The sequence below is a fragment of the Giraffa tippelskirchi genome, chromosome 13 (genome assembly GCF_054371585.1).
Source record: "Giraffa tippelskirchi isolate mGirTip1 chromosome 13, T2T-mGirTip1v1.2.pri, whole genome shotgun sequence".
Lineage (NCBI taxonomy): Eukaryota > Metazoa > Chordata > Mammalia > Artiodactyla > Giraffidae > Giraffa > Giraffa tippelskirchi.
Genome location: NC_137287.1, coordinates 73626298 through 73647978, shown reverse-complemented (window position 1 = coordinate 73647978; position 21681 = coordinate 73626298). Strand labels below are relative to the sequence as shown.

The 21681-nt window shown below is 40.5% G+C and overlaps 1 protein-coding gene across 4 annotated transcripts in view; it reads left to right on the top strand.

The window, feature by feature from the left end:
* The window catches only part of ITGA8 (integrin subunit alpha 8), a 191190-nt gene that overhangs the window by 135059 nt on the left and 34450 nt on the right, over positions 1–21681 (top strand). For all 4 annotated transcript variants that reach the window (XM_081553589.1, XM_081553591.1, XM_081553587.1 and 1 more), the window contains 2 exons: positions 2866–2971; positions 5467–5625. In XM_081553589.1, the coding sequence (XP_081409715.1) occupies positions 2866–2971; positions 5467–5625 (265 nt within the window). The remainder of the gene's footprint in view (positions 1–2865; positions 2972–5466; positions 5626–21681) is intronic.

Below are 21681 nucleotides of genomic sequence, written 5' to 3'. Positions count from 1 at the left end.
TATTTGGGACTAATAGGGGTTGGAAATGGGATTATGAAAATAGGACTCACTACCAAATCATCAGAGCTGAACTCCCAGACTTTAACTTATCAAAAATAGAATTCCTTACCTCCTCTTACATCCCCTCCTCATGCCCAGTGTTACCCCTGAGTACCGCAGTCTTATTACTGAGGGGTCTCCGTGGAATAACACTCTCAGAATGTGAGGACCACTCAGTACGGGTTGTTCAGTCACTGTACTGGCTGTACATCCTAGGCTAAGGAATTGCTCATATTCTTTTTTGTTCTTCCTCACTTGCTACCTTCTTAACAACTTTGAAAACAATAAACAATGTTTCACGTATTTAGTTGAGAATCTTTAGGGAGCTGTTCTTTGTCCTTGGTTTCCCTAGATTTGAAAGGGTCTCAGAGGGTAGATAACTTGATTTTTGTGAGACATAGTTTTTTAATTTTTCCCATGCCCTGTGATAGATTGTATATTTCTTTATAGATAACCTATTTGATTTTGCTACACAAATGGACCAGGAAGTTTTTTGAAGTTGTATTTACTAAAACCACTGCCATTTAATGGCCCCTGTAGTGTACAGTATTTTGGAAATACAGTGAATAGTGCTTAGTGAATCTGAGCTCTCGTCCTCACCTGCAACCAACTCCCTCCTTTCCTGGACATCAGTTTTTCTTTCATTGAGGGGATTTGAGCACATTGTCTTCACAGTACCTGCCAAGGTCTATATTTACAACTCTCTGGTCCAAGGAAATTTATGACCAGTCCTACAGGATTGATGAATACAGAAACAAAATTTTTCAGAGAAAATGGGCTCAGCTTCTATTCCATATTTTTTTTTCTTGATGCCAAAATAAATAAAAAGTTTCCCTGGAGCCTCACAATGGATGTAGATCTTTCAGAATCAGCTGTTGCTAGACTGAGAGCTGAGTGAAAATGTGGGTGGTGAGGTTGTCAAGATCCCCTGGGAATGGGAGCCCAGGCTCTCTGGGCAGTCGTCTGATGAAAGCATCCTGCCATCTTCTCCCCTCTTCTCCTCACTGAGTCTCCTATGCAATCGACACTTGGTTCAATCGAATCCAGTCAGAAAGGGGAGTGTGGCATAATACAAACTGATCTACAGGTATAAAATATGAAGGCATCAGCCCAGGAGGCTGTGCTCTGCACTTTTTATTTAATAGTGGTATATGAAGGGTGAATGCAAAGGGCTTTACAGTTTAGAAACATTTTTGTGGGTAGTCAGCTTAAAAAATATACTTGTCCCACCAACCCCTAGAAGTCAATGCAGCATAATTAATTTTGACCAAAAAGCAGTTGACATGTTTTCCAATCATTTGTGGTATAGAGCCCAGAGTTTTATCAGAATTTTCCAGATAAAGAAATGGAGACAAATAGAAATTAAATTATTTGTCCTGCAGTCAGAATTTAACCCAATATATTTTGCTTTCTCCTTTAGAAAGAGATTACCCAAAGATGAGAAAAGATAACATTTGAAGTTACTAAAGGCTGTGCTAATTACTGGGTGTTCTTAGAAGGGCATTTAAGACTTCAATTGCCAAAAAAGTTGTTTTCTATTGAAGTTAGCTGAAGGTCTAAGAATTCTTTGAAAGATATCTTTTACTTAAAAGCTGCTAGAAAGCAATGTTTGGGGGGGGGATTATCATTTTTAAGATTATAAAACAATAACAATTTGGTTTGCAATCAGCTTTTGCTATGGAATAATGCCATGTGCTGTATTTCATTCATCCAGTGCTCACTTTCTAGGTGTAAATTTCAGGCAAAACTACCTGTATATCCAATTAATAGGGCTTCCCAGGTGGCACTTGTGGTAAAGAACCCACCTGCAGATGCAGCAGACATAAGAGACATGGGTTCAATCCCTGGGTCAGGAAAATCCCCTGGAAGAGTATTCAAGCCTGGAGAATCCCATGGACAGAATAGCCTGGCTAATATCCTACTCACACGATTCCACCACTTAACTCTCCTTTTCTCTCTGTCTCATGCTTCAGTAATATACAAAATAACTCTAGAACTTGATCAGGCTTTATGTTGGCTCTGGGCCTGGCCTTATAAGAGGTATGGCTGCATTCATGGAAAGCCAAAGAAATCTAAGAAGGAGAAATATACAAGTGGCCACTTTTCTACGTTGAAGTATTTAATTAGAAACAGTATTTTGTTACAACTGGACATTTCACATAGCTCACAGAATTCTAGATTTTTTATCCACAAAAACGTCCCATTTCTTGATATGACTTAAAGCATGATTATAGATCGTGTATACACATACACACTTATACTTACACAGGATCTATGGATAGATGTGTATTTATCTATGTATATGTGAAATTATCCATCTCAGTTCAGGAATGCGCTCTGCTCTGCCCCCTAGTGCCTAAGAGAGGAGATGCTATAAAATAAGTCAATCTGAGTTCGAGACCAGTTAATTAAGAGATGTCTCAGACCCTTGAAGGCTTTCCTGGTGGCTCAGACGGTTAAGAATCTGCCAGCAATGCAGGAGACCGGGGTTTGATTCCTAGGTCGGGAAGATCCCCTGGAGAAGGGAATGGCAACCCACTCCAGTATTCTTGCCTCGAGAATCCCATGGACAGAGGGCTTGGCGGGCTACAGTCCATGGGGTCGCACAGAGTTGGACACCACTGAGTGACTAACACTCTCACTCAGACCCTTACCTATTCCTTTAGTGATTCTACTGAACAAAATCTTTCAATACTTTTTCCTTGTGGACTATGTCTATTCAAATAAATTGACACTCTTTGCCGCTGCTGTTAATGTACTCCATACGAGTGAGACACTCTTTACATGTGCCAGCACCAGCGACTGACGTCAAGTTCCATGTTTCAGAGTGTCCCACCCTCCGCAGATCGTCCTGCCCATTCAGAACTGGGAACCAGAAGAGGAGCCTCGCAAGGAGGAGGGAGTTGGACCATTGGTGGAACATATTTATGAGGTAGTCGTTGTCTCTGTTGAAGCTGTGTTCAGGGTTTGTTCTTATGCGCTTTGCTAATAAACTTTTCACAGCGTTTTAAAAGATACCAATCCAAGACCCAGCCTAGATTTGTGCTGTTTTGCTCTCGTATTGTAGTGGGTGGTGGGAGGGTGTCTTACTAAGTAACCACTAGAGGATCACTGGCTTTTTACTGGCAAGAGCCATTATACAGTGAGAAACATTTTATCTTGTTCCTATTCATTTTTAAGTGTTCTTTTTGTTGTTGTTCAGTTGCTCAGTCCTGTTCAACTCTTTGAGATGCTATGGATTGCAGCAAGCCAGGCTTCCTGTCCTTCACTATCTCCCGGAGTTTGCTCAAACTCATGTCCATTGAGTCAATGATGCCATCCAGTCATCTCATCCTCTGTTACCTCCTCCTGCTCCTGCCCTCAGTCTTTCCAGTATTCTAGTCTTTTCCAGTGAGTCGACTCTTTGCATCAGGTGGCCAAAGTTCTTTATTTCCTCTCTTTTAATGTTTGGACAGCCTAAGTCTAGAAATGATAAACTCCCTAGACTTTATTTCACTTCTTCCTACATTTTCAGCTATTTTTAAAACCCATCCACCTTTTAAATTAAAAGTCACCAACCAGAAGGTATTAGACAAAACTGTATGGATTATCTGCTATTTTGTATTCCCCAGATGGGTGTATAACATGGGTGGATGTTTGACAGATAAGAATAATTTTACTGTTCATTCGACTAACCTCAATCAGATACGTATCTCATTCTGAGATGTGAAATAGTCCATTTATTTTTCAGAAGCAAACCAGCAGCTTGTGATAAAGACCTGCTGATCTGTTTCCATTTCAAGTGTTAAATTGTTCATAGAGAGGAGCTTTGTTGACACATTATCTGAAACATTAAAATTTTTTTTTACAGTTAGAAACCAAGATATAGTAAATGGTTAGTTTAGTAGTTCTTTTTTTTCTTAATAAAGTGTTAGGCTGGCCAAAACGTTTGTGTGAAAAACCCAAATGAACATTTTGGCCAACCCAGTACATGCTGTCAGTGGAGAAGTTATTCCTGTTCATCTTCAAGGGGCCGGCAAAACGATGTTCTGAGCCATTTTCTATTTGAGGTTCCTTCTTGGTTAATACCCCCTGTCCCTTTCTTGTGTCATGTATGTCACTGACCTAATAATTCTGACTCTATCTTTCATCTTAAAATACAAGGGACGTGAGTAGCATTCTCTAAGAATAACAGTTAAAGCCAGTTCAGAGCTGATGAGATGTTTACATATATCAGAAAGAAGCATCAACTCCTGTGTAGTGTCAACATGAAAGCCTGCCATCTGCCTAGCCTGTGGTCTAGAATCAGACACCCTGTCCAAAGCTGGATCAAGGCTTTGGCTTAAGCTCTCTTGGTAACAAAAGGATAATGCATTCCCAAGGCCATTCTGATCAAGAACTTCAGTGGGAAAAAAAATGCTGTCAAGTAATTTATTAAACCTTGTGTGCACTAGTCTCTCCTTAGAATGGTGAAACTTTAAAGTTTGAAAACATTCAAACTCAATCATTCTCAGGGCAACCTTGCTTCTAATCTGAGCAACAATGGATCATAAAATTTAAGGATAATACCCAGTAGTGCCAAAAGCAATCACTGAACATTTCTTACAGGCTAGTTTTATGTTTCAAAATATACTTTTATCAATCGATGGCATGTTGCTTTGATAATGTGAATGAAATGAGCCACCTAATAAGCAAAACCAATTATAAATTGTTTTATGGATCATTATAATTGTCAGAACTGTGAAAAAAGAAAAGGACAAAAGGTCCCAGCTAACTTTGAAGTGAATTTTCAAAACCACAGTAAATTTAAATCCACTTAGTGGTGTTCCCAGGCTGTTTTGTGTCCTGCAAGTACAGGATTTTTATGTTCAAAGAGTTCATCTCTTTATGCAATGTGGCCTTTCTTTCCTTGAGATTCACTGATTAAAACAGAAGGAGCTCAGCTTTGAAATGCGCACTTGAAGTGAACTGTGGTGAGCCTGGGCCATCTCTGGTGTTTGATGGATAGCCATGTTTCCAGCGGGTGAGAGAAAGTGCATCGCATATGGTTACAATCGACAAGTCAGTAGTCAGGAAAGAGGCCAATTTCAATGTAAAGAAAGAATAACCAAGTTTAGAAAGCAGATAATTAAAGTGACCTTTCTCTTACTGTGATTAGATTAACATAAACGTAAGGTAACTGGCACAGTTATCAGACATGGTGAAGGCGGCCTTTGCAAAGGAATTCTGCACTGAGAGCTTCACAGGTTGAATTGTCTTCTCTAAGCATCAGCCCAGCTTGCTTTCAGGATTCCTCTTGCTTAAGAGATTCTTCCTATTGTCACAGTCCTAGTGCAGATGACTTAAAACCAAATCCACGCTCTTTTAGAATGGGCTCTGAATCTATGGAGTTTGATTTCAACTTGCTGCCTTGTACTGACCATTCCATGACATGTTCCCTGCTCGTAGCTGCACAATATTGGACCAAGCACCATCAGTGACACCCTATTGGAGGTGGGCTGGCCCTTCTCTGCCCGGGATGAATTTCTCCTCTACATTTTTCATATTCAAACTCTGGGACCTCTGCAATGTCAAACAAATCCTGATATCAACCCACAAGATATAAAGGTAAGGAGTCTGCTCTAATCAGCAACTTTGTTTATTTTTCATAGTAAGGAGAAAATAACAGTGGCTAATTTTTAAAAAAGTGAAATAATTATGTGACTTCGGTGAAAATTGATCAGATCTTTGCTTTTATAGTTAAAATGCCAGACCTGGGACTTCCCTGGTGGTCCAGTGGTTAAGACTCCCTGCTTCCAATACAGGGCATGTGGGTTCAATCGCTAGTTGGGGAACTAAGATCCCACATGCTATGTGGCCAAGAAAATATTAAAAATAAAATAAGAAAAGCCAAACCTAACTTAAAATATCACTCCTAGAAAACGTCAGTTTCTCCTGGTTTTATAGCTCATGGCAACCTGTCATTCATTTAGCCTCTTTCAGTGCAATACCTTTTACATACGGTTTGACTAGCAGTACAACCCAGCCCAAATCAGAAATCGACTCCTTGCCATGTTTTGGAGAATGTGTCTAAAATGCTGTTTTAAAGTCTTTTTTTTGGTATATTGCCAAAAGGCATAAGGATCTTTGCCAAAACGGGGTTTTCCAGATGTTGCCAATAGCAAGTGGTAAAATGCAATCATTCGCCAAAGGATCTCAATGCCCTTGAGAACCCCCAGCCTGGAGTTTTCAGGACCCCAGCTTTCAGAGGTGACTAGGGCAGGGCTTCTCAAACTCTGAGCATATTGGAATCACCTGGAGGTCTCTATAAAACACAGGGTCTGTCTAGGGTGGGGTCTGAGAGTCTGCCTCCCTGCAGACCCCCACTCAATCATCAAGTGAGTCACTCTTTAATCAGAAACTCAAGCTTACACAGAGCTGATTCTGTCCAGATTAAGACCCAAATCTGGCTCTGGGGTCCTTCTGGAAAGGAAAGAAATTAAAGAGTATAAGCCCTTGGAAATGTCACATTTGAATGAAAAAAAAAGATTATTGTTAATGTGATGTTGTCCTCAAAAGAAGGCTTCATTGAAGAGTGAACACTCTCCAATACTGGCAGGGGCAGAGTATCTCCATAATCAACCAGGCAGGGCAGACTTCGGGAAATACTAATTCAGCCATCCTGGGTGCAGGTCCGCCTCTATTCTCAGCCAGTGGCACTGGGGCACTGACGTTATGAAAGGATTTTTTCTTCAACCCAACATGCCTTCTATTCAGAGAGAGGAAGACTAAAAGGAGGTCCAGTATTCATGGATTTATGGGGCATCAAGACTTCTTCCTTCTTTTGGGGGAAATAATAAGGCCACTTGTCTTCCACAAAATGATTTAAAATACATCCTCCTTGGCATCCTTAACCCCTGCCCCACTTCCTCTCTCTTCACTCTTCACTGAGATAATTTTAACATCTTCAAGGACGGTTCAGTTCAGTTCAGTCGCTCAGTCGTGTCCGACTCTCTGCGACCCCATGAATTGCAGCACGACAGGCCTCTCTGTCCATCACCAACTCCCGGAGTTTACCCAAATCCATGTTCATCGAGTCGGTGATGCCATCCAACCATCTCATCCTCTGTCGTCCCCTTCTCCTCCCGCCCCCAATCCTACCCAGCATTAGGGTCTTTTCCAATGAGTCAACCCTTCGCATGAGGTGGCCAAAGTATTGGAGCTTCAGCTTCAACATCAGACCTTCCAATGAACACCCAGGATTGATCTCCTTTAGGATGGATTGATTGGATCTCCTTGCAGTCCAAGAAACTCTCAAGAGTCTTCTCCAACACCACAGTTCAAAAGCATCAATTCTGCGGCGCTCAGCTTTCTTCACCGTCCAACTCTCACATCCATACATGACCACTGGAAAAACCATAGTCTTGACTAGACGGACTTTTGTTGGCAAAGTAATGTCTCTGCTTTTAAATATGCTATCTAGGTTGGCCATAACCTTCCTTCCAAGTAGTAAGCGTCTTTTAATTTCATGGCTGCAGTCACCATCAGCAGTGATTCTGGAGCCCAAAAAAGTAAAGTCTGACACTGTTTCCACTGTTTCCCCATCTATTTCCCATGGAGTGATGGGACCAGATGCCATGATCTTAGTTTTCTGAACGTTGAGCTTTAAGCCAACTTTTTCACTCTCCTCCTTCACCTTCATCAAGAGGCTCTTTAGTTCTTCTTCACTTTCTGCCATAAGGGTGGTGTCATCTGCATATCTGAGGTTATTGATATTTCTCCCGGCAATCTTGATTCCAGCTTGTGTTTCTTCCAGCCCAGTGTTTCTCATGATGTACTCTGCATATAAGTTAAATAAGCAGGGTGACAATATACAGCCTTGACGTACTCCTTTTCCTATTTGGAACCAGTCTGTTGTTCCATGTCCAGTTCTAACTGTTGCTTCCTGACCTGCATACAGGTTTCTCAAGAGACAGGTCAGATGATCTGGTATTCCCATGTCTTTCAGAATTGTCCACAGTTTATTGTGATCCACACAGTCAAAGGCTTTGGCATAGTCAATAAAGCAGAAATAGATGTTTTTCTGGAACTCTCTTGCTTTTTCAATGATCCAGCGGATATTGGCAATTTGATCTCTGGTTCCTCTGCCTTTTCTAAAACCAGCTTGAACATCTGGAAGTTCACGGTTCACATATTGCTGAAGCCTGGCTTGGAGAATTTTGAGCATTACTTTACTAGCATGTGAGATGAGTGCAATTGTGCGGTAGTTTGAGCATTCTTTGGCATTGCCTTTCTTTGGGATTGGAACGAAGACTGACCTCTTCCAGTCCTGTGGCCACTGCTGAGTTTTCCAAATTTGCTGGCATATTGAGTGCAGCACTTTCACAGCATCACCTTTGAGGATTTGAAATAGCTCAACTGGAATTCCATCACCTCCACTAGCTTTGTTCGTAGTGATGCTTTCTAAGGCCCACTTGACTTCACATTCCAGGATGTCTGGCTCTAGGTGAGTGATCACACCATCGTGATTATCTATGTCGTGAAGATCTTTTTTGTACAGTTCTTCTGTGTATTCTTGCCACCTCTTCTTAATATCTTCTGCTTCTGTTAGGTCCATACCATTTCTGTCCTTTATCGAGCCTATCTTTGCGTGAAATGTTCCCTTGGTATCTCTAATTTTCTTGAAGAGGTCTCTAGTCTTTCCCAATCTGTTGTTTTCCTCTATTTGTTTGCACTGATCGCTGAGGAAGGCTTTCTTATCTCTCCTTGCTATTCTTTGGAACTCTGCATTCAGATGAGAATATCTTTCCTTTTCTCCTTTGCTTTTCGCTTCTCTTCTCTTCCCAGCTATCTGTAAGGCCTCCTCAGACAGCCATTTTGCTTTTTTGCATTTCTTTTCCATGGGGATTTTCTTGATCCCTGTCTCCTGTACAATGTCACGAACCTCTGTCCATAGTTCATCAGGCATTCTGTCTATCAGGTCTAGTCCCTTAAATCTATTTGTCACTTCCACTGTATACTCATAAGGGATTTGATCTAGGTCATACCTGAATGGTAGCTTATTATAAAATAGTATCTTCAAATGTTAATGGATAACATCTAAGTAATTAAGACATTCACATCTCCTGTTCTCAGCTACCTTAGACCGTGTTTCAATCCTTAGCTTCTTGGAGCAAGTAGTTATGTGGATGGTTTCTAACTCTCTTTGAGTATCCTGCTTTGTTTGTGTCGGACACTATTTATATATGTTTGTATGTATTATGTAACTTGTTTAATACCCCACAAAAAACTGACCCAGACATGCCCATGAGTGTCCAGGAGTCTCTGGTGGAGGTGTGGGTTGGTAGTGGCCTGCTTCAGGGTCTGAGGCATTGACTGCAGCAGTGCCTACATGGGCCCTTTTGAAGGAGGTTGCCATTATCTTCATTACCTCCACCATGGTTTGGCCTCAGGTCAAGCAACAGGGAAGAAACAAAGTCCCACTCATCAACAGAAAACTGGATTAAAGATTTACTGAGCATGGCCCTGCCCATCACAACAAGACCCAGTTTCCCCCTCAGTCAGTCTCTCCCATCAGGAAGCTTCCATAAGCCTCTTATCCTTCTCCATCAGAGGGGAGACATACTGAAAACCACAATCACAGAAAACTTACCAAACTGATCACATGGACCACAGCATTGTCTAGCTCAATGAAACTATGAGCCATGCTGTGTAGGGCAACCCAAGACAGACGGGTCATGGTAGAGTTCTGACAAAACATGGCCCACTGGAGAAGGGAATGGCAAACCACTTCAGTATTCTTGCCTTGAGAAACCCATGAACAGTATGAAAAGGCAAAAAGGTATGACACTGAAAGAGGAACTCCCCAGGTCGGTAGGTGCCCAATATGCTACTAGAGAAGAGTGGAGGAATAACTCTAGAAAGAATGAAGAAATAGAGCGAAAGCAAAAACAACACCCAGTTGTGGATGTGATGGGTGATGGAAGTAAGTCTGATGCTGTAAAGAGCAATATTGCATAGGAACCTGGAATGTTGGGTCCATGAATCAAGGCAAATTGGAAGTGGTCAAACAGGAGATGGCAAGAGTGAACATTTTAGGAATCAGTGAACTAAAATGGACTGGAATGGGTGAATTTAACTCAGATGACCATTATATCTACTACTGTGGGCAAGAATCCCTTAAAAGTAATGGAGTAGCCATCATAGTCAACAAAAGAGTCCAAAATGCAGTACTTGGATGCAGTCTCAAAAATGACAGAATAAACTCAGTTTGTTTCCAAGGAAAACCATTCAGATTCACAGTAATCCAAGTCTATGCCCCGACCAGTAATGCTGAAGACGTTGAAGTTGAATGGTTCTACAAGACCTTCTAGAACTAACACCCAAAAAAGATGTCCTCTTCATTATAGGGGACTGGAATGCAAAAGTAGGAAGTCAAGAGCTACCTGGAATAACAGGCAAATTTGACCTTGGAGTAAAATACAAAGCAGATCAAAGGCTAACAGAGTTTTGCCAAGAGAATGCACTGGTCATAGCAGACACCCTCTTCCAACAACACAAGAGAAGACTCTACACATGGACATCACCAGATGGTCAATACTGAAATCAGATTGATTATATTCTTTGTAGCCAAAGATGGAGAAGCTCTATATAGTCAGCAAAAACAAGACTGGGAGCTGACTGTGGCTCAGATCATGAACTTCTTATTGCCAAATTCAGACTTAAAGTGAAGAAAGTAGGGAAAACCACTAGACCATTCAGGTATGACCTAAATCAAATCCCTTAAAATTATACAGTGGAAGTAACAAATAGATTCAAGGGATTAGAACTGATAGACAGAGTGCCTGAAGAACTGTGGACGGAGGTTAGTGACACTACAGGAGGCAGTGGTCAAGACCATCCCCAAGGAGAAGAAATGCAAAAAGGCAAAATGGTTGTCTGAGGAGGCCTCAAAAATAGCTGAGAAAAGAAGAGAAGCTAAAGGCAAGGAGAAAAGGAAAGATATACCCATTTGAATGCAGAGTTCCAAAGAATAACAAGGAGAGATAAGAAGGCCTTCCTCAGTGATAATGCAAAGAAATAAAGGAAAACAATAGAATGGGAAAGACTAGAGATCTCTTCAAGGAAATTAGAGATACCTAGGGAACATTTCATGCAAAGATGAGCACAATAAAGGACAGAAATGATATGGACCTAAAAGAAGCAGAAGATATTAAGAAGAGGTGGCAGGAATACACAGAAGAACTATACAAAAAAGATCTTCACGACTCAGCTAACCACGATGGTGTGAACACTCACCTAGAGCCAGACATCCTGGAATGTGAAGTCAAGTGGGCCTTAGGAAGCATCACTATGAACAAAGTTAGTGGAGGTGATAGAATTCCAGTTGAGCTATTTCAAATCCTAAAAGATGATGCTGTGAAAGTGCTGCATTCAATATGCCAGCAAATTTAGAAAACTCAGCAGTGGCCACAGGACTGGGAAAGGTGTTTTCATTCCAATCCCAAAGAAAGCAATGCCAAAGAATGTTCAAACTACTGTACAATTGCACTCATCTCACACGCTAGCAAAGTAATGCTCAAAATTCTCCAAGCCAGGCTTCAACAGTACGTGAACTGTGAACTTCCAGATGTTCAAGATGGATTTAGAAAAGGCAGAGGAACAAGAGATCAAATTGCCAACATCCGCTGGATCATCGAAAAAACAAGAGAGTTCCAGAGAAACATCTACTTCTGCTTTATTGACTATGCCAAAGCCTTTGACTGTGTTATCACAACAACTGTGGAAAATTCTTAAAGAGATGAGACTACCAGACCACCTGACCTGCCTCCTAAGAAATCTGTATGCAGGTCAAGAAGCAACAGTTAGAACCAGACATGGAACAACAGACTGGTTCCAAATAGGGAAAGGAGTACGTCAAGGCTGTATATTGTCACCCTGCTTATTTAACTTATATGCAGAGTATATCATGAGAAATGCTGGACTGGATGAAGCACAAGCTGGAACCAAGATGGCCGGGAGAAATATCAATAACCTCAGATACGCAGATGACACCACCCTTATGGCAGAAAGCGAAGAACTAAAGAGCCTCTTGTTGAAAGTGAAAGGGGAGATTGAAAAAGTTGGCTTAAAACTCAACATTCAGAAAAAAAACTAAGATCATGGCATCTGGTCCCATCACTTCATGGCAAATAGATGGGGAAACAGTGGAAACAGTGAGAGACTTTATTTTGGGGGCCTCCAAAATCACTGCGATGGTGACTGCAGCCATGAAATAAAAAGACGCTTGCTCCTTGGAAGAAAAGCTATGATCAGATAGACAGCATATTAAAAAGCAGAGACATTGCTTTGCCAACAAAGGTCCATCTAGTCAAAGCTATGGTTTTTCCAGTAGTCATGTATGGATGTGAGAGTTGGACTATAAAGAAAGCTGAGTGCCAAAAAATTGATGCTTTTGAACTGTGGTGTTGGAGAAGACTCTTGAGAGTCCCTTGGACAGCAAGGAGATGCAACCAGTCCATCCTAAAGGAAATCAGTCCTGAATATTCATTGGAAGGACTGATGTTGAAGCTGAAACTCCAATACTTTGGCCATCTGATGCAAAGAACTGACTCATTGGAAAAGACCCTGATGCTGGGAAAGATTGAAGGCAGGAAGAGAAGAGGACAACAGAGGATGAGATGGTTGGATGGCATCACTGATGCGATGGATATGAGTTTGAGCAGGCTCCGGGAGTTGGTGACGCACAGGGAGACCTGGCGTGCTGCAGTCCATGGGGTCACAAAGATTCAGACATGACTGAGTAACTGAGATGAACTGAATTGTGTTGGTTGTGAGTTATTTTTTCTTTGTTGCAATTTAATGATCATTTACACTGGCTGGAACTGTACCAATAGATAACTAGCCTTAACCTTGACAGGCTGGTGCAAGCTGGGTGGGAGTATATCCCCATCACCTATATTCCCTGGTGGTTGGTTTGGTTTAGTCCCTGAGTCGTGCCCGATTCTTGCGACCCCATGGACTGTAGCCTGCCAGGCTCCTCTGTCCGTGGGATTTTCCAAGCAAGAATACTGGAGTGGATTGCCATTTCCTTCTCCAGGGGATCTTCCCGATCCAGGAATCGAACCCAGGTCTCCTGCATTGCAGGCAGATTCTTTACCAACTGAGCTATGAGGGAAGCCCTGCTACCCAGTTATTCTTTTAAGTGTAGATTTTGATTAAAAATCTTTCCAAGGCTAGTGCATAATGCAGCTTAGTTATGCTCATTTTATAAAACTTTTTCTATAGAAACATAATACAAGATTTGTTTACAGATACTTCTCTGGTGGTCCAGTGGCTAAGATTCTGTCCTCCCAGTGCAGGGGGCCCAGGTTCGACCCCTGACCAAGGAACTAGATCCTGCATGTGCAACTAAAAATTCTAATGCCACAATTAAAGATCCCATATGCAGTAACTAAGATCCAGATCAGCCAAATAGATAAATAAATATATATATTTTAAAAAACATATCATTAAAAATAAGATTTGATTACCATAGAAACTAAGACCACGATAAAATAACTAATTATAACAAGTCATGAGTTCTTGAAATTATGAATTAAAGGAAAACTTGAAATATTATTACTTTCAGGTTCTCAAAGTACTTTTACCTATATTTAACAAGTATGACCCAAAGAGTCTAAATGACCTTTTATCAATAAATAGATTTTAAAATTTGATAATCAGCATATTTTTACATGAATAGCTATAAACAATTGAGAGTATTTGAAAATTACTTTCCTTTTAAGATAGCAAATAATTTCTTGGTGGTCACTATTAATTTACTTGGCAATTTCTTTCTGGGTAATGCAAAGCTAAATAGTCTACTCACTGACTTAAATATAAATTGGAAATTAGCAAATTATTTATTATATCTTGTTACCATCAAAAGAATAGGCTGGGTAAATTTTTAAGTCTATTATAAATTTCAGATTCTTGCAACAAAGCTAATTGCAAGGGTATTTTTAATTGGAGTACTGATAATTTTATCTTAAACTAGCCATTTTTTTTTTTAACTTAGCTCTTTAACTGAGAAGCAAAGAGATGGTAGATTTGTAATAATGAAAAGGGAGGCAGAAATATATTTGTATAGGCAAAATTAAATCACAGTATTACATCTTGTGGCTTCCCAGGTGGCTCAGTGCTAAAGCATCTGCCTGCAATGCAGGAGATGCAGGTTCAATCCCTGGATCTGGAAGATCCTCTGGAGGAGGAAATGGCAATGCACTCCAGGGTTCTTGCCTGGGAAATCCCATGGACAGAGGAGCTGGATGGACTATAGTCCATAAGGTTGGAAAGAGTAGGATATAACTGAGCAACTGAGCACGCACGTGCACATTAAATCTTACCTACTGGGTGGACTAAGGTAAATTTCCTTACTGTATGGTCCTATGGTTCCTTTATAAGGAGACCCATAGGACGTGAGAGCCTCTTGAAACCTCTGCATCTGCAAGTCTTTTCTGAGAATGCTCCAGTCTCCACTGGATGAGCCACCAAAATGTCCCAACCATGTACCTGTCAGAGGAGGAACTGTCTACTTTTTGAAGTTTCCTCCAGAGGATTTCCAAAGTTCCCTATCATATTTTCCTCTCCAGACAGTCAGTTGATTTCCCTTAAGAAAAATCTCTTTCTCTTGTGTTCACATATAATTTTTCAGTCAGCTTCTCCTCCTGTATAATATATAAATATCTTATTTTTATTCATTTCCCTCCTTCACTGACTCAACTCTCACATGTTCTAAGGAAATTGGCTTATGAATTAGAAACCATCAGATTTCCTTTGAAACATTTTCTAGGCCACTCACTTTAAGGAATCAGTGCCACCAACTCTGAAACTTTTAAAATTCCCCAGATGTCCTCTGCAGAATCTCCATAAGGCTTACTCTGATTAAATCTATCAGTATTTAATATAATGTACTTAACACAATCATTTTTTTTTCTATTTTTAAAAATTACTCCTGGAGTAACCTCCCTACTTTATTTTTTATTGCAAATACTTAGTTGTATGCATCAAAGCCATATTGTGGATGAAGTAGGTTTTCCTGTGGGCTGGCCTGATTTCCAAAGAGAAAGGTATTTGGAGTGCCAAACTTCTAGCCGAAAATCTTCTGAAATACAACCTGTCTATAAATTGAATATGCATTCCAAATGCCACTGTGCTCACATAAGCCTCAGAGTCTGAATAGGCCTGACGGGATTCAGTTCTAACATGAGGTATTACTGTCTGGTTATCCCATCAGTTACCTGAATGTCCACAAGGTTTAATGAACAGACACTGACCATGTTGGAAAGCCACCACCCTATTCATGTTCTCCTAAGACCTGTGACTGTCTCAGGAGACACTGGGCACAAGACCTCACCCACATACACCTCATTTGTTGCCCAAATACAGACCATCAACAACTAAGTTAGGGTTGGGGGAGATGGAGGATGCGAGCAGAAGTCAGTGACGTTTTTAAGAATCAGTACTTGCTTTACATTAGGCTTCATGGGGATTCATTCAGTCTTCTCTGTGACACTGTTCAAACATCTGAGTACAGAGGTGGATGGATGCCCCAGGGAGATGATGGAGTTCAGGAAAAGCTTGAGTGAGGTGTGCAACCCCTCGTGGTACACAGCTCAAGCAAGCGTGAGGTGTGGCACTTGGGGGTGTCATTGTCACCCCTGCTTTTACTCCTGCCTCCCAATGAAAAGGTTGCAGTCTTTGGTTTTCTGTTCCTCCCATGATGGCTCCACTTGATTTATCGGTCTTCTATAATCCCAGGGGCAGAAGCAGGTTCTGCCTGCTTCGGGCAGAAGCAACCGTAAAGGTTCTGCCTCCAGACTTCATGGTCCAGGGCAGGGACACAGGATTTGAATGTGGTGATTTCCCCATATTCTACCATTTAAAGCATTTAAAACAAACTGTCTGCAACACTCAGACCAATCCATTAAATCTAATTTGTTCCAGATCCTTCTTGGAATAGAATTTTGGAGTTGGGTAAAGTATTTTTAAAATATTCTAAAGGCAGTAAAATAATGATTTCAAACTACCAAATTTCTTATTTTGGTGGACTCTCTCCTGGGGTCAGTAAGGTCCTTCAGATAGGCTACGATCTCTTGATACGATGAAGCTAAGTAAGCAAACATGATTAAGGAACCAAAGTTGCACAAAGAGACAAGGCCTTTTTTTTTTTTAATTGGCAAGATTTCATCAGTAACAGCCAAATACGAGATGCTGGGAGACAGGGCTACAGATTGTAAGACTGTAGCCTGAGTGGGGAGACAAGGTGGTCAGACCCAACCTGTGTTAAGATCTCACGATTGAATCTTCTGGGGCTAAGTTCAAGAGAGGGAAATCCTGAGGTGACAATAATCTGACAGGGACTAGACTAGGATGACTGATAGCAAGAGAAAAAGCCAAGGTGTAAAGAACTGTCCTTGGAGCCGTGGAAAGCAGAAAGTTACATCTGAGAACTGATCTCTTGAACAAGACTGTTCCCACAGGAAGTCCAAATTACAACCAGATAGAGCAGACATGGAAAGCAGAAACACAGAAACTGTTCACCAGGGATTATAGCCCGGCAAATTGTTTTTTTTAAATCAGCGGGCCGCAGACAGTGGCTTGGCAAACTTGCATAGTTTTGTCTTATCCTTAAGAGAATTTTCTTCCTTCATAACTGCCTCCATTTATAGTACTTACTGCTGCTTGTTGATTCAGAATGCAGGATACTTGTTACTTCCTAGGTCAGCAGCTCTCAGACCAAACTCTCTCTCCCTTTCTCCTCCCTCTTTCTTTTTGTCTTTCTTTCCTCCTCTCTCCCTTTCTTTTTTTCTCTCTCTTTCTCTCACTCTCCTGTTCCCTCTGATAAAGGAATTTCATCCACCTCTTACCTAAAACACTACCTGTAGTAGTCTCACTTACAACATTACCATTTTTCAGCCACCCAAGACAATATACTTTCTGAGGTCTGTTTCTCTTTGCCTTATCTTCTCTTTAAGATGGTTTCCAAATTCTCATCTATATTCCAAAATTTTAGAAATACATGTCCAGCAGCTAAGCTTCAAAATCACCAAGAGAGTGAATTGCTTCTTTCAGTTCTGCTTTGCTGTACTGTTCAGGAGGTTAAAAGACAATTGTGGCTTTTATTCTCTCCCAACAAATTGTGAACATTTACATCTTAAAGAAAATGATATGGTGGACCGACCCCCTGGACTCATCTCTGTTTAGATTTAATTACAGACACAGAGTCACATGAGAAAGAGGCAACTGCCTTTTATGGATGAGAAATACCTGAAATTCAAAGATAAATGACAAACAGGCTGAAAAAAAGACTACGTGCTGCGTTTATTTGGATTCACGGAGCTTTTATCTAATGTCACCCAACTCTTTTCTTCCAGAGCTGCATTTCCAACTATATTGCATGTTCCAGCCACACAGTATCCCTTTAATCCATAAATTTAAACCTATACCAGAGTGAAGAGTTTGTGAAGATTTATGAAAACAGAAAACTCCTGTTGGAGTCAGAATCTGACTAACAGCTGGGGAGAGAACCCTATTTACTAACAATTGTTTCCTTATTGCAGAAAGAAGCAATTTTCATGTTTGTTCTGAAGAAATACATTAGTGTTTACCACTAGCTTCCCACAGCGCATAGCAAACATTACCCTGAACTTGAAAGTCTGCCTAACCTGGGCGCTAAGAGGCCAGCCTCCCTCAGCCCAAAGGATTTTCAGCTTAAGGAAAAACTTGACCTGTGGGTTTGTGATCCATGGTGAAACAGGCTAAAAAAGTTCATCTGGAAAATAGCCTTTAACTTTTGTTTACATTTCTTGGATAACTTCTACCTTGTTTGGGGGGTGTATTTTTGTTTTGTTTTGTCTTTTGAAATAATTTCTGGAATGCCATTTGAGAAAACTGGGTTGCAAGGCATTGGACTTTGATGATGGTACTTGAGAGCAGTGTTCCTCTATTTGTAAAACGCTGTCACTAAAAGGAAGAAATACATTTTATCAACCCCTGCTGTGTGATATATTCATTCTGTTATCTCAGAGCAAGTCCCGGGTTTTATGGAGAAACCACTTAGAAATATTTGTGAGTAATGGTACACCAGGGAGCACCACAATAGGATGTGTCCTAACTTTTTCTGTACACAAGCTGCATCCAGTATAAACACATAGGAAGCTGAAGGGTTTTCTTCTCTTTGGGCTGTTGTTTCACTATAGCTATTATATTACAACTACTGCAGCTGCTACTACTACTAACAATAATAGTAGACTGAAAGTGTTAGTTGCTCAGTTGTGTCCAACTCTGCGACCCCATGGACTGTAGCCCGCCAGGCTCCTCTAGTCCACGGGGTTCTCCAGGCAAGGATATTGGAGTGAGTTGCCATTCCCTTCTCTTTCCCAACCCAGGGATTGAACCCCGGTCTCCAGCATTGCAGACAGATTCTTTACTGTCTGAACCACCAGGGAAGCCTAATAGTAGGCTATACCTTGAGAATAAAAAATATATATATTCACTAGTTCTTTCCAGCATCTCTGCTCTATAGTTTGGTTACCTATAGGGTTAACATTACCTTCCAGTGACTTACAAAAAGAAGAAATTGCACGTGCTAAATCTCAAAAACTACATACATAGCACACACCACACATACACGCACAAACACCTGAGCATATGATGGAAGACGTATAAGGGAATCTTAAAGATTTCCACAATTCTGAATTTTCTGTCTAAGCTCAAGTTGTAATCTTACACTATAAAACAGCGGTCCCCAACCTTTTTGGCAACAGGGACCAGTTTAGTGGAAGATAATTTTTCCACAGACTAGGGTATGGGCTGATGATTTGGGGACGATTCAAGCACATTACATTTATTGTGGACTTTATTTCTATTATTATTACATCAGTTCCACCTCAGATCATCAGGTATTATTAGATCCTGGAAGTTGGAGACCCCTGCAAAGACTTCTCTGCCAGATTCTCCATCACTGAGTCCCCCTGAACTAATGCATCGCCCACCTGCCGTTGTCCTGAAATATTGCAAAGTCCATATGGCTGACCCTCGTGCTCACTCCCATGCATCCCATTAGCCCAGTGCTTTGAACATCGCCTCTAAGTCCTTACCTCTGAAATATTCAGTTCAGCATCCAAGACTCTAATAAATCAGTCTCCTATTTTTCTATTTTTCTCACTTCCTTCCTACACTAGCCCTTTTCTTTGTTGATACAAAACTTTCTTTGAGTCAGTTAACCCACCCCACTCTAAGACTGCCTTTGGCTACACTTTCTTTCCTGCCAAGCCTGGAATCTATGATGAGTTGGTTACAACATCCTTACTTCACCTGCCTTGTCCTCTGTGCTTTCTGAGTCCCTGGCCTGACCATCTCCCTCCTGCTGGATCCCAGTTTTGGCTTCTCGACCACTTGGCCATGTGGGCATGTTACAGATGGATGGTGGCTGGTGCTCACTGGGCAGTGGCATCTGCAGTCTCCTCTGCCAGCTGATGCCCACTCCCTCTCATTCTCCTCATCGGCTTCTCCAAACCTTCACGACATTCCCTGTACCTTCTATCCCATCTCTCAAGCATCACTACCATTAGCCAGTGACCTTAAAGCAAGACAGTCTTCAAATGACCCATTTCCCATCCCCGCCAACTTCTAATCATCTCTCCTTCATCCTTAGCTCCTCTTCAGCACTTCCAGAGGAGAGTCCTTCTCTCAATTCCGAGTTTAACTTTACTGTCTCAAGTATTCCCCCTGTTTCCAGTATCTGCAACCTCTTCCTCTCTACTTGTTCCTTCCTCAGAGCAAATTAAAGTTACTTAAATTTCCTCTGTCTTCAAAACAAACTAGAAGCAAATAACTTGCCTCTGTATCCTCTTCCAAGAATGGATTGTTTTTCCCTCCATTTATTAGCCAAGCTGCATTGCTATCCCTACTTCCTTATTTCTCTTTTATTATAATCTTGGTTTTCATATTGAGAGATACTAAATGTCCATCAAAGGAATGTATCAGGCAAGATGCAAAAACATAAAGAAGAAAATATTTGACTTCTAGTAATGTCATTGCCCATTTACTGTTCTATTTTCTATTTATCTATTAGTTTATGTTTTTTGTTTCACCCATAAACATTTTGTTGTATGTTGCCAATAATTAAGGACACTCTTTAGAAATCCATAATACCATTGTCATATCTAAAAAGTAATTAGCAAAACTTCTTTAATATGATTAAAACTCCACCACTGGTAACAATTAGATGGCTATTCTAAATAGTCCTATTTTTGATACACAATGTAAGTAAATATTCATTTTTTAAAATCTTATATGCGATTTTGTAATCTGCCTTTTCCTCTAAGATCATGTATCTTTCTAAATTACTGTGTAGCTCTCCCTCATTTTAAAAAACTGTCAATACTCTTTTCTATAATGGTCGTAACTTTTGTTACCAGTATCCTCTATATGCCCATAAAGTTTTGTTACTATCTTTTGTCTCCTTACAAGCAGCTACTAAGAATATTCATGTTTTATTTTGTTTTGTTGCTTTTATATTTGGGGGATGAAGCTGTATCTCATCTCTTCACCATTAGGCATTAGTTCATATGAGAAGAAGACTGAGATTTAATTTCATACTTCTTGAAATAATTATCCATTTCTCTAAATTCATTCATTCTTTAGTTTTGTGGTTCAGTTTTCATCTCTCCCAATCTTCTTCTCAGAAGAGGGCCTCAGTAACTTCTTGTTGTTGTTGTTATTGTTCTTTAGTTGAGATTTAATTGACATGTAACATTTTATTGGATTCAGATGTACAACATATTCAATATCTATATATATTGCAAAATGATCACAATGTCTAGTTAACATCCATCACTTTACATCATTACAAATTTCTGTTTCCTTGGAATGAGAACTTTTAGATCCACTGTCTTAGCAAGTTTCAAATATACAACACAGTATTATTACCTATAGTCACCATCTATACATTACATCCCCAGAACTTACTTATTTTATAACTGAAATTTGTACCCACCAATTTGCAACCACCAATCTATTCTCTGTATGCTGCTGCTGCTGCTGCTAAGTCGCTTCAGTTGTGTCCAACTCTGTGCGACCCCATCGACGGCAGCCCACAGACTCTTCCATCCCTGGGATTCTCCAGGCAAGAATACTGGAGTGGATTGTCATTTGCTTCTCCAATTCTCTGTATAGATATGTTTGTTTCATAGATTTTTGGGGGGAGGGGTTGTTTGTTAGTTTAAGATTTCACATGTATGAAAGATCATAAGGTCTTTCTCTGTCTGATTTATTTCAGTTAGCATAATGCCCTCAAGGTCCATCTATTTTGTCACAAATGGCAGAGTTTCCTCCTTTTTTATGGGTGAATAATACTGCATTGTATATCATTGTATATGTATACCACACTCTCTTTGTCCATTCATCTGTGGACACAGAGGTTACTTCCAGGCTTGGCTATTGGATATAATGCTGCAGTGAACGTGAATGCAGATAGCTTTTCTAGTTAGCATTTTTGTTTTCTTCAAGTAACTATCCAGAAGTGGAGTTGCTGGATCATATTCTATAATTTCTTAGGTGACAGATTCAACGAATCCTTTTAGTCCTAACCTTTCTTTATTCCTCTGCAGGATTTACATTCTTAGTCACATATTTTTT